The 14,853-nt window shown below is 60.5% G+C and overlaps 2 protein-coding genes across 2 annotated transcripts in view; both read right to left on the bottom strand.

Annotated features, from left to right (window-relative positions):
* Positions 1–1,064, bottom strand: part of CPT1C (carnitine palmitoyltransferase 1C) — an 18,482-nt gene extending 17,418 nt beyond the window's left edge. Inside the window, exon 1 of the mRNA XM_007943017.1 lies at positions 924–1,064. Within this exon, the coding sequence (XP_007941208.1) occupies positions 924–1,064 (141 nt within the window). The remainder of the gene's footprint in view (positions 1–923) is intronic.
* Positions 1,065–4,477: 3,413 nt separating this feature from the next.
* Positions 4,478–14,251, bottom strand: PRMT1 (protein arginine methyltransferase 1). Its single transcript, XM_007942850.2, has 11 exons — positions 14,216–14,251; positions 11,944–11,997; positions 11,307–11,408; positions 10,607–10,762; positions 10,403–10,466; positions 8,414–8,556; positions 7,651–7,738; positions 7,457–7,572; positions 6,717–6,867; positions 5,834–5,955; positions 4,478–4,561 (listed from the first exon to the last, which is right to left on the bottom strand). The coding sequence occupies exons 1-11, from the start codon at positions 14,249–14,251 to the stop codon at positions 4,478–4,480; spliced, it is 1,116 nt and encodes a 371-aa protein (XP_007941041.1).
* Positions 14,252–14,853: the final 602 nt, after the last annotated feature.

Genomic DNA, 14,853 nt, shown 5'->3' with positions numbered 1-14,853 from the left:
CGAGGCAGCGATTCTTAAAGTCTGATCGTCTCCACCTACAGATGAAGGAACCAGGCCAAGGTCACACAGCCGGGAAGCAGGCGCCTTAGGAGCTGGACTCAACTGCAAGTTTGTCTGTTTCTAATCACCACCCACGTGGGGAAACTGAACCCTGGAGAGGGACATGTGGTTCAGAAGTGGTGGCGCCAATATTCAAACTCGGCTCACAGTGGCTCCGAGACCTGTGTTTCCACCTTCAGAGAACATGGGGAGCAGGGAAGACTCTGAATGTGGAAGATTGTGGCGGACTTCTAGAACCAGAGACCCCGGGAAGGAGAGATGGGGGTTCTGGAGCAGAGCCAAGGGGCGTTTCCAGAGCTGAAGCAGCAGGGTGTGTGGTGATGGTGGAGTCCAGGGCCAAGACATATGGGAACTGGAGGGAGGACACCTGGCCTACCGGAGAGGAGAGGCAGACTAGGGTTCAGGAGCAGGTGGAGGGGGCTCCCAGGCCCAGGGGGCAAAGACTAGGGGAAAGGAGGGGCCTGCAGGGTTGGGGTGCCGGCTACTAAAAACCTTGACCAGGTCAAGCAGCAAAGGAGTTCTAGCATGGGGTGCATCTAGCTCTAGAACATGGAAATGAAAGGGCAAGCCATGGGGGAGGGAAGTCGAGTTCCGGAAATTGCAGGGGTGGGGTGGGGTGCTGCAAGTGGGTGCGAGAGATGAATAGGGATTCCCAGGCGATGAAATTGGGGATCCCAGAAGTGAGCCCCAGAAAACCTGGATATGGCTTCAAGGATCCTGCAAATGGACATCAAAGCCCCCAGAAGGAGGCATTAACAGGATGCCAGAAATGCGACCACTGAGAGGCCGGAAGTGTGCCTCAGGCACCCCGGAAGCAGGTAACTCGGTTCCCGGAAGGAAACCAGCCCCGATGCCCTCCTCACCCGGAAACGGGCGAGATGCCTTTTCCAAGAGCGCAGTCCGGAGAGGTAGATCTCCTGCAGCACGGGCGCACTGAGATCCACTTCTGCCCCGTCCGAGGTCAGCGAGCGTCGGAAGCCCACGGCCTGGTGTGCTTCAGACATGACGAGCTGGAGCCCGGAGAGGAGGGGAGAGGGTCATTCTCCAGGCCCGGGTCCCTCCCTCCCTCAAGCCCTGGAGTCCCGGACTCCAGGGCCCACCGCCCTCGGACTTAGGAGTCCAGCCCGCGACCTCTGCCTCCCTTAGACCCAGGATTGGGACCTTGGGCCCCTCCACCCTCTGACCCAGGAGTTGGAGATCCCAGCTGCCTGTACCCTCTGACCCATAAATTCAGGCCCGTGCTTCTCCCTCCTCGCGCAGACCCAGGAGTCTAGGACCCCACCTCACCCAGCACCCCCTCAAGTGCTAAGAGGGCTTGAGGGTCTTAGCTGCAGAAGCCGGTTTGTGGGGGTGGAGGTGGGGGACTTCAGTTGGGGGAACCTGGGAACAGATAGAGGTGCACAATTAACTCCCGTTAATCCCTGGGCTGCTGGCCTGAGAACGAGGTGCGGGAGCAGTATTCTCCCCCACAGGCCTCTCAGAATTCGGGAGTGGGGGAGGGAAACGGTTTCAGGGTGGATTTCAGGGTCTCGAGAAAATACACTAGTGTGGCCTTATATTAAAGAACACCTGCCGGATGCTGACATGGTCCACCCCATTTCCGCTTCCCAGGCCCAGGGGGGTGTCTATAAATGCATCTGCCTGGGGCAGCCCAGCGTCCCTTCCCCCGCCCTGGACCGGAGGGGATGGAAGGGGAAGCACCCTATTGCGCATGCCTCGCAGCGGGGATGCTGAGGTTCGGAGCAGAGATCAGCGTCCACGACTGGTGATGAGGCGGTCCGGACGCCCAGCCCAGGATCCAGGCCTGCAGCCGCCGCTGAAGGCTACTTACCACGTTGAGTCAGAGGTTCCTCAATCGGATGCCGGAGCCCACGCCCGCGTCCCGGTCCCTCACCCCGATTTAGCGCGTGGACCCCAAGCCTCCCGTTTTCATGTCCAATCCCAGTGCGGAGCCTACGACTTTGTCCACTTGCCCCCGGAGCTCCTGTCCCATTCCCAGTTCACCCAACTCCCGGGAACTCCGAATTCTGTCACGCGTGCGCTCAGCCGGGAATTCTAGCCCCTGGTTTCTTCGCTTTCCGATCCCCGCGTTCTATTCCCGCCCCCTTCCAATCCCTGCGTTCTATTCCCGCCCCCTTCAAGTTCTAGTGGCCAATCCCCTCCTTCCGTTTGATTCCCAGCCCTGTCTCCTGTAACAAGGCCTAATTCGCCAGGATTCTAGGCAGCTCCTTTCCTCAGAGCCCCGCGTTCTTGGGCGCCCCCTTCCTCTTTGACTCTTCAAGGACTGGGGCTCATCTCGCTAACACAGCCCTCGTCTGAGTGCAGCGTCACCTCATGTGGGTAGGGTGTCGAGCCCGGGCGCATCTCAGTCCTTCCATCCGGAGGGATGTTTTGCGATCGGCTCAGCGCAGTACAACCCTGCACGGAAGGTGCATTTGGAAGGCTTGCTCCAGCAGGCTAGATTCGAGTTAGGCAAAAGGACTAATGACATTGGATTAGGAGGGAGACTGATGTGTTAGGGCCCAGGCCCAGACTAAACCAACCAAAACCAAACACACAGCCATCAAGTCGAATCCGACTCACAGCGACCCCTCCTTAGGTTTCCAAGCCAGTATGGAAGTAGATTGCCCAGTCTCCCTTCTGAGGAGTGGCTGGTGGGTTTGAATCGCCAGCCTTCTGGTTAGCAATCTAATGCCTTAGGCACTAAGCCACCAGAGCTCTAAATGAGCAGACAAGAGACTGAAACATTAATTCTCGTTTTATTGGACTATAGATGTTAGTCTCGTCCTGGCTGGGTCCACAGCCTGGGAAGGGGGTAGGAGAGTAGGGAAGAGAGTTTCAGAATGAGCCCAGGGGTATAGTTAGGGGAGAGGAGACTTGGGGTCTTGGCCCTGGTACATGGATGGGCCGCAGGGGAAGAAATTTACTTGATATCACGCCGGCGGCGCCCATGACTAGGGCGGTCTTGAGGCTCATGGCGTCTTCCCCTAGGTCCCCTGAGAGCAAGCGGGGCGGCGGGGATACGGGCGTTCTGGTCCGTGGCATATTTGACCTAAGGATTATCTGCGCCTGCGGTACTGGCGCTGGGCCGTAGGAAGCCTGCTTTGGGCGTGGTGGAGGTGGGGCACGCTTACAGATCACAAACCCATCCCACAGATTGGCACACCAGCCTTAAAGCAAGCGTTGGCTCCCCTCCCTGTCCGCCAGTGTTTCTTGACTGCGTGGAGAGCTTAGCGGGTTATCACGGCGCGGGGCGAACGACCACGGGGCGGGGAGGCTCCTCTGTGCGTCCCACCCCCTCCTTGGAATAGCCGCTGTTACAGGAAGGAACCAGTTACCCAGAGTGCATTGGAGCGCACGCACAGGTGAGGCCACAGAAGGGGTTGCAGGAGTTGGTCTACTGCGGGCAGACCCACCTTAGCGCGGTCTCCAGCTGGGAGAGACCTGCAGGGGCTGGCAAGGCAGGGCACAGGCGTAAAGGACTGCCTGGCAAGTGTGGACAAGGACGACTGGCAGCAGTGTGGACAGTGTGGCAAGGAGGCTCCTGTACTGGGTACAGGAAGCTGGGGCCTGTCCCGCTGGTGTGGATACACCAGGCCCACAGCAGAGTGCCCTGGGAGGGCCAAGAAGAAGGTCAGTGGGGCCTCAGTTTCCCTCTCAGTATAATGGGGAGGTCTTGAGACCAAGCCCCAAAGCCCTCCATGGAAGGAAACCAGAGCAACACGGCACCGCTGCAGGTCCCAGCCAGGGTAGGAGAGGAAGCAGAGGCAGACCTCACAAAGAATCAGAAGCCCCCCAGTGACTCAGTTTCCCCAGCTGCAGCAAAGGACACTAGTCATTGTCATAACCTTGAGCCTGGCCTTGGAGGCTCCCGGGCAGGAAAACACAGCCCAAGAGAACGAGTGTTGGGGACAAGAAGGAGCAGCACTCTGGGAAACTTGGGGGCCCAGCTGTGCTAAGGCCCCCACCACCTCTGCACTGTGGCTGGAAGCTGTGCCCAGGGACGTGGGCGGCAGGACACCGGCGCCGAGAGAGGGGAGGACAAAGATCCTAACGATGGTGAGAGGCTCTGGGGGAGATGTCAATAGCAAAGGCCCTGAGAGGGGACCTAGGGGAAGGGGGTCTAGGGACCGAGGGTGGAGGGTGGCGAAGACCGAGGCAGAGGGGGGGACGACAGGGACCCCGAGAACCGCAGCCCCGGTCCTGGAGCTGGCTGCACGGGGCCCCAGGAAGCCAAGTCCCAGCTGAGGATTTATTGGCGTAAACGCGATATAAAAACATAAGTTATGAAAAACAGAGTCACGATGTGCCCACCCACCCCAGGCCCCGAAAACCCCCGTCTGTAGCAGGGAGGTGGGGGGCCCTGAAACCGCCTAAGAACACCACAGCCCTGGGCCCGTGGCGTGGCGGGCCGCCCTCAGCGCATCCGGTAGTCAGTGGAGCAGGAGAGCTCGCACAGCTGGCCCTTGAAGTCCAGGTCGATGGTGAAGTCCAGGTCACGCTGTGGGGAGAGGGGGTGTGAGGGCCGACGGGCCCGGGACAGCCACACCCTCCTCCAGTCCGGCTGGGCCCCCGACCCCAGGCTCAGGCCCAAACCTTCTCACATACACCCTCCCTGTGACCCTGCTTTCAGGCACGCATATGCCTCCAGGTGACAGGTCTGTGCACACCCCACAGGCACCTCCCACTGGCAATGCCCTCAGGGGCTCTGGTGTCTTGAGGTTCCCTTCCCTCCTGCCCAGTGACCCAGACACCCAGAGCCTCCTTCCTTCACCGCAAGCCTCCGTCCACCCCCCTTCCTGCTCTAGGCACTGCCCCTGCAGCTCCTCCCTTGAAGGTCGAACTCCAGGAGCCCCCTCAAGTCACCTCCTCTCCTCCCAAGCTTCAGGGAAGCCGGTCCCACCCTCGCCCTCTACCCAGACTCTTGGCAAAGCCACCAAGGCTCTCCGACCTTGTTTCTAGGCACCCCCCGAGGTGGCCGACAGCCCCCTCCCTGCTTCCGCCTCCTCAGTGTCATTCTAACGCGGGGTTCCAGACCCTCAGCACCACTGGCACTTGGGGCTGTCTTGTGGGCGCTGTCCCAGCCAAAGTGAACCATCGGAGGCAACCTGGCCGCTTTCCATGACAAAAGCAGCCTTTGCCCCGAGGACCAAAATTGTGATGTTGCCAGATGTCCTCCCAGGAACGTGGTTACCCATCTGAGAACCACTGCAGTAATCGCTTGTCACCTCCCTGCCACAGAGCATGTCCTTGGTCCCCGTCACTGCTCCCCTCTCCAACCCATCCACCAGCCTCAGCTTCTCGAGCCCAAAGCTGTTCCCTCACACCCCGTCTGGTCTGCCCACGAGCCCACCCAACTCAGTGTTTCCCCAGCTCTCACCGAGCAACCCTGCCCAGCTCCTCCCTGTCTCCGGCTTTCCCATGCCTCAGCCCACGACAGCTTCACACACACACACAACACACAACACACAACACACGCCTTCCTTTCTCCCCGGGCACGGAGCTGGGTGAGGGACGTCCTGGTCCTGCCTTCGTCTCACCCAGGCCCCTCCAGACTCCTGCCTGCCCCGTCCCATCTAGGAACAGGGTCTGAAGGCAGGGCTCAATGCTGGTCACAGATGCTCAATGCAATTGTGAACCGTGCAGACAGGTCCAGGGGGGACACAGCCCGGAAGGCAGGCAGGCAGGCCTGGGGGATGAGTGCGCCCCAGCCCCAAGCTGCCTCCCAGCAGGACCCCCAGCCCCCACAGCCTCCCCAGCCGGGCAGCCTCACGTTGTTCTTGGCGTTGGGCCGCATGCCGATGGTGCCAAAGATCTCCTCGCCCGTCTTCACGGTCAGGTAGTCCTCCATGTAGAATACTGTCTGCTTCCAGTGTGTGTATGGGGACTCGGGACCTGGGGGTGACGGGGCGGGTGAGCCAGGGTGCCACCAACGGGCCAGCAGGCCATGCCAGCCTTGGGGCCCTGGCCGTGCCCTCTGCTAGGAAAACACAGCCCTCAGGTGACAGCCAGGTGAATAAACACAAAAATCCACCCCAGTGGCCGTGGGGTCAATTCCGACTCACTGTGGCCCCACGTCTGAGAACTGTGCTCCGTAGAGCTTACTGCATCTCATTCTGTGAGACCCAGACACCCAGACCTTTCTTCCAATGTGCCGCCAGATGGACTTGAACTGGTCACCTCCTATTTAGCTGCTCAGGAACTTACCAGTCTGCATGACCCAAAGACAGAGCCTAGGCACCTAGCTGTACCACACCTTAAACACAAGGGCTTCTAGCTGTTCTGTGGGTGAGGAAACTGAGGCACAGTGTGCTCAGACCACAGGACCCAAGTCACATGGCCGTCCAACGGCCAAGCCAGTGTCGGCAGGCAGCCTACAGCGTCCCTGGGGTCCCAGGTCACACAGGCCCGTTTCTCCCGCACATCACCGTCAGTCTGCCCTCCTGGCCCCTTCCTGGTGGAGATGCTGGTCCCACACCCCGCGTAGCCCCTCAACGGTGAAGAGGCGTGTCTGCCCCGCCCCCTCATTGGTGGAGAGAAATGCATTCTAGCTTCTGCCCCACCCCTCCCCGGCGCTTCATTGGCGGAGAAGCCAGTCCTCCCGTTTCTGCCCCGCCCCCGGGACTATCCCAGAACCCCCGGCGCCCGGGCCTCACTGGTGGAGAAGCCGGTCCTCTTGTGGCAGCGGGTGAACTCGATGTTGAAGTAGGCCACCAGGGCGTGGACGTAGTCGTTCCGCTTCACTTGCAGGCAGAACGGGGAGGTGAAGGTCAGGTCTTCCACCTTGACGGTGTAGATGTCCACCTCCTGGGGGGCAGGCCCGTGAGCCCAGCGCACAGCCGCCTTCCGGCCCCACCCCGCCGGCCCCGCTTGGAGGTCTCAGTGCCTCCTGGTCCCCAGCCCCGCCCCCGGCCTACACTCAGATCCTGAGTAGGGGGCAGCCAGGGTCGCTTGCTCCAGGATCCCACGCACCCAAGCCCCAAACCAGGCACTGCCGCTCCCTCTGGAACCCCCCCAGGCCCAGGTCCACCCTCCCTAAAGGGCCCTTCTTTTGTGTCCTGCACCACCTCCACTTCCGGAGGTTACAGACCAGTTACAACAGTGAAAACCAACGCGTCAAGCTCGTGGTCCTCCCCTCCCACCAGCCCCTCCTGTGCCCAAGGGCCCACTGCCCTCAAAACGCCCATCACCATCTGCCCCAGCGACCCCAGTGCACGTGAACTCGGGGCTGCAGACATGCCTGTCGGCTCTGTGGGCCTTGAGTGGACCTCAGGACAACAGGCTGGGTCCCGACACCTCCGGGGAACCCTATCAGAGCGCTACGTCCCACCTGAGGGCCAGGCAGTGCCCACTCTGGTTCCAATCCAGGGGACAGCCGGCCACACCCACTCCTCACCTTTATGAGGCAGGCGTTGGTGACCAACTGCTTGGGGTCCACCACGTCCACCAGGGGCTCCTTGATGGCCACGTCCTTGATGCAGGACATGTCAAAGCCGTACACGTTCTCCCACCCTGTGGAGGCCCGGGGAGGGTGAGACTGCTGCCACCCCGCCCCTGCACCCCAGCACCCCACATGCCCCTGGCACTCACAGTGGATCTTGTAGTCCTTATACTGTCGGTCCTCGATGGCCGTCACATACAGTGTGGCTCGGTCTGGGAAGATGAGACCGTCGGGCGCCTACAGAGGAGGCAAGGGTGTGAACCTCATACTGACCACTTCATTCACCCCCTCTGCACCCACCCTGGACTCCTACAGGGGCCTCCTCCTCACCCCTAGACTAAACCCCACATGGCCACCAGAGGGCGCCAGGGAACATGCAGGCAGAGCCTGTCTTTCCACTGCCCAGGACCCAAACACCCAACCCCACCTCCCAGCACTCTGGGACCCACATTCCACCCCACAGCACCCAGCCAGCTCACTCCCGCTCCAGGGACCTTGCACCGGCTCACATCCTGGTCTGGGATTCTCCGCAGCCCACAGCCCAGGAGCTCTCATCGGCAGCCAGCCTGCTCTGGGACCACAGCCCATCCCTCTGCCCCGCTAATTTTCTCCCCCAAACCAACTCCCTCCTGACACATCAGCTTGGCACTGTCCCACGCCCCTCCCTCCTCGGCTCTCATCTTCAGTCCTGCGGTTAAGGACCAAGGAGCCCGGGTCCAACCAAAAGGTCAGTATTTGAAGGCCCAGCCACTCTGTTGGAGAAAGCCATGGCAGGCAGTGTGCTGGAGGTCACAGCCCCGGATGCCGTGGGGCAGATCTACTGTCCGGAGTCTCAGTCAGAGCTGCCTGGAGGGACTGGGTTCTGGCTCCTCCCCTGGCCGGTGCCAGCTGCCCCCGCCCCCAGGCCCTCACCAGCCACTTGTCACGGGCATACAGCACGGTGTTCAGCATGGACTCGTAGAAGAGGCAGTAACCCATCCACTCGCTGATGACAATGTCCACCTTTTCCACCGGCAACTCCACCTCCTCCACCTTCCCCTTGATGATGGTCACCACTAGGGGGCGCAAATGGGCCAGTCGGTAATGCGCCAAGTCAGCCCAAGACCTACCCGCTTGCCACCCACCCTCCAGGCTCTGGAACCTGGGGCCCCCACATGGGCATCCTTTTAAAGTTACGCTTGGGGGCTGGATTTGCCCATCTTCACAGAAGCCTTTGAGTGGAGGGCATCCTGTCACCTATTCTCAAATTCATCTCGTCTTCTAGGTCTGAGCTGTTTACAAAGCTTCAGGGAGCAGGCACTGGTAAGGTGCCCGAGTGGTGCAGTAATTAAACGCTCAACTGCTAACCGAAGGGCTGGCAGCTGGAACCCACTGCAGGCGGAAGGTTTGACAGTCTGCTCTGGTGAAGACTGACAGACCCGGAAACCCTACGGGGGTGGTTCTACCCCTGTCCTCTAGGGGCGCTGTGAGTCAGCATCAACTTGTCTGCAATGTGTTTAGTTTTGGGTTTCTGGGCATCGAGTGAGGTTAAGGGTTTCCAGATACCTGTTTGGTAACTTCTACACAAATTGTTCAGGGACAACAGATCCATTTCTCACAAGTCAACCTTCTCTTTAATGCCACTCTGGCTCTTCCGTTTCCAGTGCTCTAGTTGCCCTATTTCTTTACCCTGTTATGTCTGTTTCAGACTGCAAATGTGGAGGTCACGGGGAGAGCCTGCTCGTTGTGAGTATAATTAACGACCTTACAGTGTCCACTATAAACATACGTTGCCAACGTGTCGTGTCATATGCGTTTCACGACAGACTTACAAAAACAAAAATAAAATTTTTGTTAACTGGGTTAGGGGTAAGCAAAGCAATGGTGTGATCAGGTTTCTAAAACAGGAACGCTGACAGGAAATGACGTCATGGCTGGGAGCGGCTGCACACTGGAGATACAGTGAGGGGTAGGTGCGACACAAGTACTAGACTGTTTATAAACAGAACACACTACATCTAACCTTCCCGGCTCCCCTCCACCCTGCCTGTGGGAGTGCAAACAGATGGAACTGCCCAGTGACTTGGCCACAGCTACTCCAATGTGGGTCTCAGACTCAAACATCCCTCTGTTACAAAAGCCTAGCTCTTCCAGATACGCGGTATGTGCGTGAATTGGGATAACGTGCAGGGGGACCAGAACCTCGAAGCACCTTCAGTGCTCGCCACTGGGCACTGAGGGAAAAGCTAGGGTCACTGGAAAAACTTGCGGCCCTCGAGCTGACCCCGTGAGTGCCGGAGCAGGACTGCGCTCCCCGGGGCTGCTTGGCTGGAAGCAGGCCTCCAGGCCTTCCTTCCGCCGTACCTCTGAGTGGACTCACACCGCCAGCTCGCTTAGGAGCTGAGAGCGTGCCACCCGGGGACTACCCCAGGGCCTGCACACGCACACAAGGGCGTCGTACGGAGCAAGGTGCTTGACACCCTAAAATGGGTCAAACTACATGATAAAACTATGACACGAGGAAAGAACAGTACTCCACGTGCCAAAGTTACGTCTGTGAATGTAAACCACCTGACGCACGGACTCGGTACAGACTTCTCCGCGGGACGATGGCAGCTGAGAGAGAAGTATAGGTGAGGGACGGCGGGGAGACAGAGCCTCAATAGATAGCCTACGATTCTGTTCCCTACGTGATAATCAGAGAATGCCTCCTGCCTAAGTATTTTAAGATAAAGGCGCTAAGCTAGGAACTTCAACTCCCAGCTTCTAAGAGCATGCCCACTGCTAACTGTCCTGACGGGTCCGGAGAATGCCACTGGGGAAGGGGTGGCTGTGGCTATCAGGGGACACCACCCCCTGCTGAGGGCCCAGGGGATGCTGGGAATCCCCCACTCCAGCCCAACCCTCTTCTCCTGGGCTCACCGTGGTCTAACTTGTTGGCTTTGACGATCTTCACGGCGTAATCAGAGATGCTGGAACACTCGATCTGGGGGGGGGGGCCCAGGAAGAAGGGCGGGTGAGGCCCCCCAGCCCTGCCCTCGGCCCCCAGCCCCCTCCATGCAATCCTCGAACCCCAAAGGTCCCCCTCTCTGTCCCCAGGCCTGCCTAGCCCCCAAGGAGACTCACCCCTATGACCTTGCGGGCCCCGGCCTTGGCGGCAAACATGCAGAGGATGCCGGTGCCCGAGCCCACATCCAGCACCACCTTGTCCTTGAAGAGGTGCCGGTTGTGGAACATGGAGTTGCGGTAGGTGAGGGTGCGGACCTCGTCCTTCAGCATCTCCTGGGAGGGGCAGAGAGATGCCGTGAGGGGACCCGTCCTCAGCAGGGAGACGGGGTGTCCCAGCCCCCAGCACACAAGATGCTGCGAGACACAGTCCAGCCTGGCCCTTGCTTAGTTCCCCTGGCCCACCTGTCTGCCTCAGTTTCCTTATCTGCAAATACAGACTGAACAGAATGTGCTCCCTGCTCTTAGCCAGACTCTACCACTGTCATCTAAGGCCCAGTCATCCCGGGCCTCAAAACCCGAACCCAGCTGCACACCGTTTTCCTCCATCAGCCAAAGGAATCGCACGCTGGGCACGAACGGTCCCACCACCGGCCACTAGAGGGCGGCAGAGACCAGCCGACCACAACCAGGCGCCAAAGTCTCCTGTGAGCATGCGCGCTCCCACCCCAGCCTCCAGAGACTGCCCACAGAGGCAGAGCGCCAGGCCAGTCTCGTCTCCAAGACAACGGCTGGGAGATGAGATGCTGGCTGTGCGCCTGCGCGGGTCAAGTAACTCCCACCCCTCCCTGACAGCAAGCCCTCCCCCGGCCACACTCACCTCGTGGATGCCGAAGTGGGCGTAGGAGTCGAAGTAGTAATCTTTGGACGTCATGTCCTCGGCGTTGGGCTTCTCGCTACTCTCTGCCTGGCCGCAGGAGACCTGGGAGGGGGCGGAGGGGCGCATGGGTCAAAGCTGCTGACACCTCCACGTACCTACTTTCTGCCTGGCGCATGTCGATTCCCCAAACGCCTTAGAATGGCACCCCTACTGCCCCCTCTGCCAGCTCGCCTCCCCCAGCAACCCCAAACCCTAACAGCCCAGTTTCCTCTTCCAGACCCCCCCCAGAGCACCATCGGGGCGCACCCCAGTACCTCAGCCAGGCCTACCATCTCTCCAGTCTCTCTGCCCCCGTCTCTAGCTCAGCCCACAGCTGGGGAGGGGAGGGAAAGGCAGGGCTGGGGGGGAGGGGAAGGGGGGCTGGAGACGGAGTTAAGGAAGCAGCCATAGTGTGGGGGAGGCCAGAGCGGGGCTACAAACCTGGAGGGAGCCGAGCTAAGTGTTTTCGGGGACACGGGGATAACTGGTTTGCAGCAAGAGGGACCATGGTTAGACTGCCAGAGGGGCCTGTGGGGTGGCACGCTAGATGAGGGGGAGGGGCTCGGGCAGGGCAGGGGTCTCACAAAAGGATATTTACTTCTTCAAGAGACGGCTGGAGGTTCATCCCATTAGCCAAGGTGGCTACAAAATTCTAGGAGAGAGGAACAGGGAGAGAGGGTTAGCTACTGGGAGAGGCTGGGGGCGGGTCAGGCCCGGGGGGACCCGGGCTCTTGGAGTGAGGGGGGGTGGTTCCCTGCAGTTTTCCTTTTCCTTGGTGGGGAGTGGTGACAGTGTGAAGAGACAGGGCTGTTTCAGAAAAGGGTCAGAGAAGTGGGGGTGGGGATGGGGGTGGGAAGAGGGTTCTCCTGCCCCAGCTGTGGCTGGAGAGATGGTGGCCTGCCCCCTCACCGTCCCACCCCCACCCCCGCTCTGGCCAGGCACCTGACAGCACCATCCCCACCCCCATCAGGAGCTGCCCCCCGCAGGGCACACAGGCACCACCAGCTGTCACCCTTCTCCCTGTAATCCCTCCAGATTAGGTGACACTTCCTGACACACATTCTCATCCCGGGGTGCCAGGAATAGCTGGGTCGGGGTGATGGGGCCTGGCAGGGTATGCTCACTGGACAACAGCCACCTCTGCACACTAGCCTCTCATCTGAGAGGATTCCAGAAACGAGGTGTGGCACGCAGGGCCCCTCTCAGAACTGGTACCTCACCCCAAGTTTCTGTCCCAGGCGCCAGAGCAATAAATAAAACCAGCCGGAGCCAATCTCCTCCCCATGACCAGGGAGGCAGCCCGTGCTGGGCGGAGAGACTCTCGGCCCCTAAGAAGGGGAGGCTCCAAGACAGGTTCGGAGAGCTGGAGCCTGTCTCCTCCCATTCAGGCCCTGAAGCCCCCCAGGGGTGGGACCGAGTGCTGAGGCAAGCCCCGTAAAAGGTACCCACCACCTCCACAGCCCTGGGTCCGGGAGCAGGCCAAGGTGCATGGGGGCATCAGAGTGGCCCCCCAAGGGCATCAATCTTGGGAAATGACCCTCCACTCAGCTACCAGGTTAGCGTCTGGGGTACAGACGCTCCGTCACATAGCATCCCTTCCCCATGTCACCACCCTCCAGCTTCCAGGAAGGGCAAAGTCACAGACCACAAGCCACTGGGTCCCCCCCACCTCCCAAGGCCAGTGAGGACGCCGACAAGAAGGGCAGCTGGTGAGGGGGTTTCCCACCCCGGCCTGGGTTCCCAATACGACGACACCACGACCACCACCCCCTCCAAACAACCCCGGTCCAAGGGGTCACGGGACACACGACTCGAGCCTCTCGCCGCATGGCTGCGCGAGAGCCAAGCCTCCCTGGACACCATTTCCCCGCATCCAGATTCAGGACCCCCTCCCGGGATTTCAGGAAGGGGGTCGTTCATGGGGGATGCCGCGGGGAGAGGGAGGGCTGAAGTCGGGGGTACAGCTCTGTGCTTGTCAGCCAGATCGTCTCCCCAGCACTCAGGTGCCCCCCTCAGCCCAAGAGCGGTCCAAGTAGGAGGGTGGCTTTGGGACACGCCCCATGAAAAAGCGGTCCCTCCCACACACCCAGAAATGGCCACAAGGGGGTGCACAGCGCCTTATCTGGAAGGATGGCCTTCATCCAGAGCTCCCCTACCCAGAGGGAGGTCATAGGGGCATGCCCCATCCCCCAGCACCTAAAGTCCAGAGCCCGGGAGGGGAAGAGTTCAGGGTCTCGAAACTGGGGGAGCGGAAGGGGGACCCACTCTTCTTCCAATCGCAACCCAAGAGGACATAAAACCTGGACTAATGCCCCAGCACATGCCCCGAGACCTGGGAAAAGCGTTGTACTGAGTCTGGGTGCACTGAACCGCTCAGGAAATCGTCTCCCTCGCGGTGGGACGCAGGTGGGTCCCATCCCCCGGTGTACGTCCCGGTCCCCGGGGACAGGGGTTGGGGGCCTTCGACGGAGGGTCTGCGCCTCCTCGCCGCTCCCCTAGGGTCTACCCCCGACTGGAGGCGGGGCCTTTGTCCCGCACGTGGAGCCCGCCGGGCATCCGGGCACGGCACACCCCCTCCCCACCACTGGGCCGCGGCCACGTGGGGAGCCGGCCGGAAGCGCCCCCAGCCCGCCTTCACGTGGGAGGGGGCATGAGATCTTTGCTCAAGCCAGCTGCCGCAAAGCCCCCAAAAGTAGGTAACCCCCCCCAATCTCAAACGACATCCCCGGATTCGAGGCATGCGGCGCCCCCTCGTGCGGTTGGGTGTCTTCACCCCTAACTCGCCGACTCGGAGCCCCTTCCCCACCACAGAAGCATAAAACACAGACCCCAAACCGCTTCCCGACCCCGGCGGCGCTCCAGGCTCTCACCTCCATGATGCAGTTCGCGGCCTCGGCTGCCGCCATCTTCACCCGCAGCTACTCCTCCTTTGGCCGCCGAGACCCCCCCTTTCTCCGCGCTCCCCCGGGACCGCCTTATACCGGAGGGTCCACGGCCCGCCCACCGCAACTCCGCCTGGAGATTTCATTGGCAATAGAGGCGGCCCGTCTGGAAATACCTTTTAACAATTGGGTAAAGTAGATATCTATCAAAGCTTAGCGGCCCGCCCAGTCCAGTGCGCAGGGCCCCGCCTTCTCAAGTCGAACGGGATGGGAAAGACGGCCCGTCGATCGCAAGAAATGCGAGACATGATTGGGCAAAGTTGACCAGGAGTTCCCGCCCCTTTCCCCCCAGCACCTCCTCAAAGCTTCCCGGCGGGCTCCGCGCTAAGCGGACATCTTGAAATAGAGTAACTGTCCATCACCAGAACGAACCGCCTCTTATCGCTGCCATTGGTTTAGCTTAAAGGTGACGTCATGAGGCCTTGAGCCAGCCTTCGCCTGCCTCAAAAAGAACAAGAAGAACGGCGATTGGCCCCGGAAGAGAGGCAGGCAGGACTTTGGCCCCAAGCGATTGGCTACAATGAACTGTCACTCATCATCCCTTCGGTGGATTCTCCCTGCCCAAG

This window comes from Orycteropus afer, unplaced genomic scaffold (assembly GCF_000298275.1).
Source record: "Orycteropus afer afer isolate SDZICR_OR568_19922 unplaced genomic scaffold, OryAfe1.0 scaffold00099, whole genome shotgun sequence".
Taxonomy (NCBI): domain Eukaryota; kingdom Metazoa; phylum Chordata; class Mammalia; order Tubulidentata; family Orycteropodidae; genus Orycteropus; species Orycteropus afer.
The sequence above is the reverse complement of the archived record's forward strand: the minus strand, read 5'-3'. Positions and strand labels throughout refer to the sequence as shown.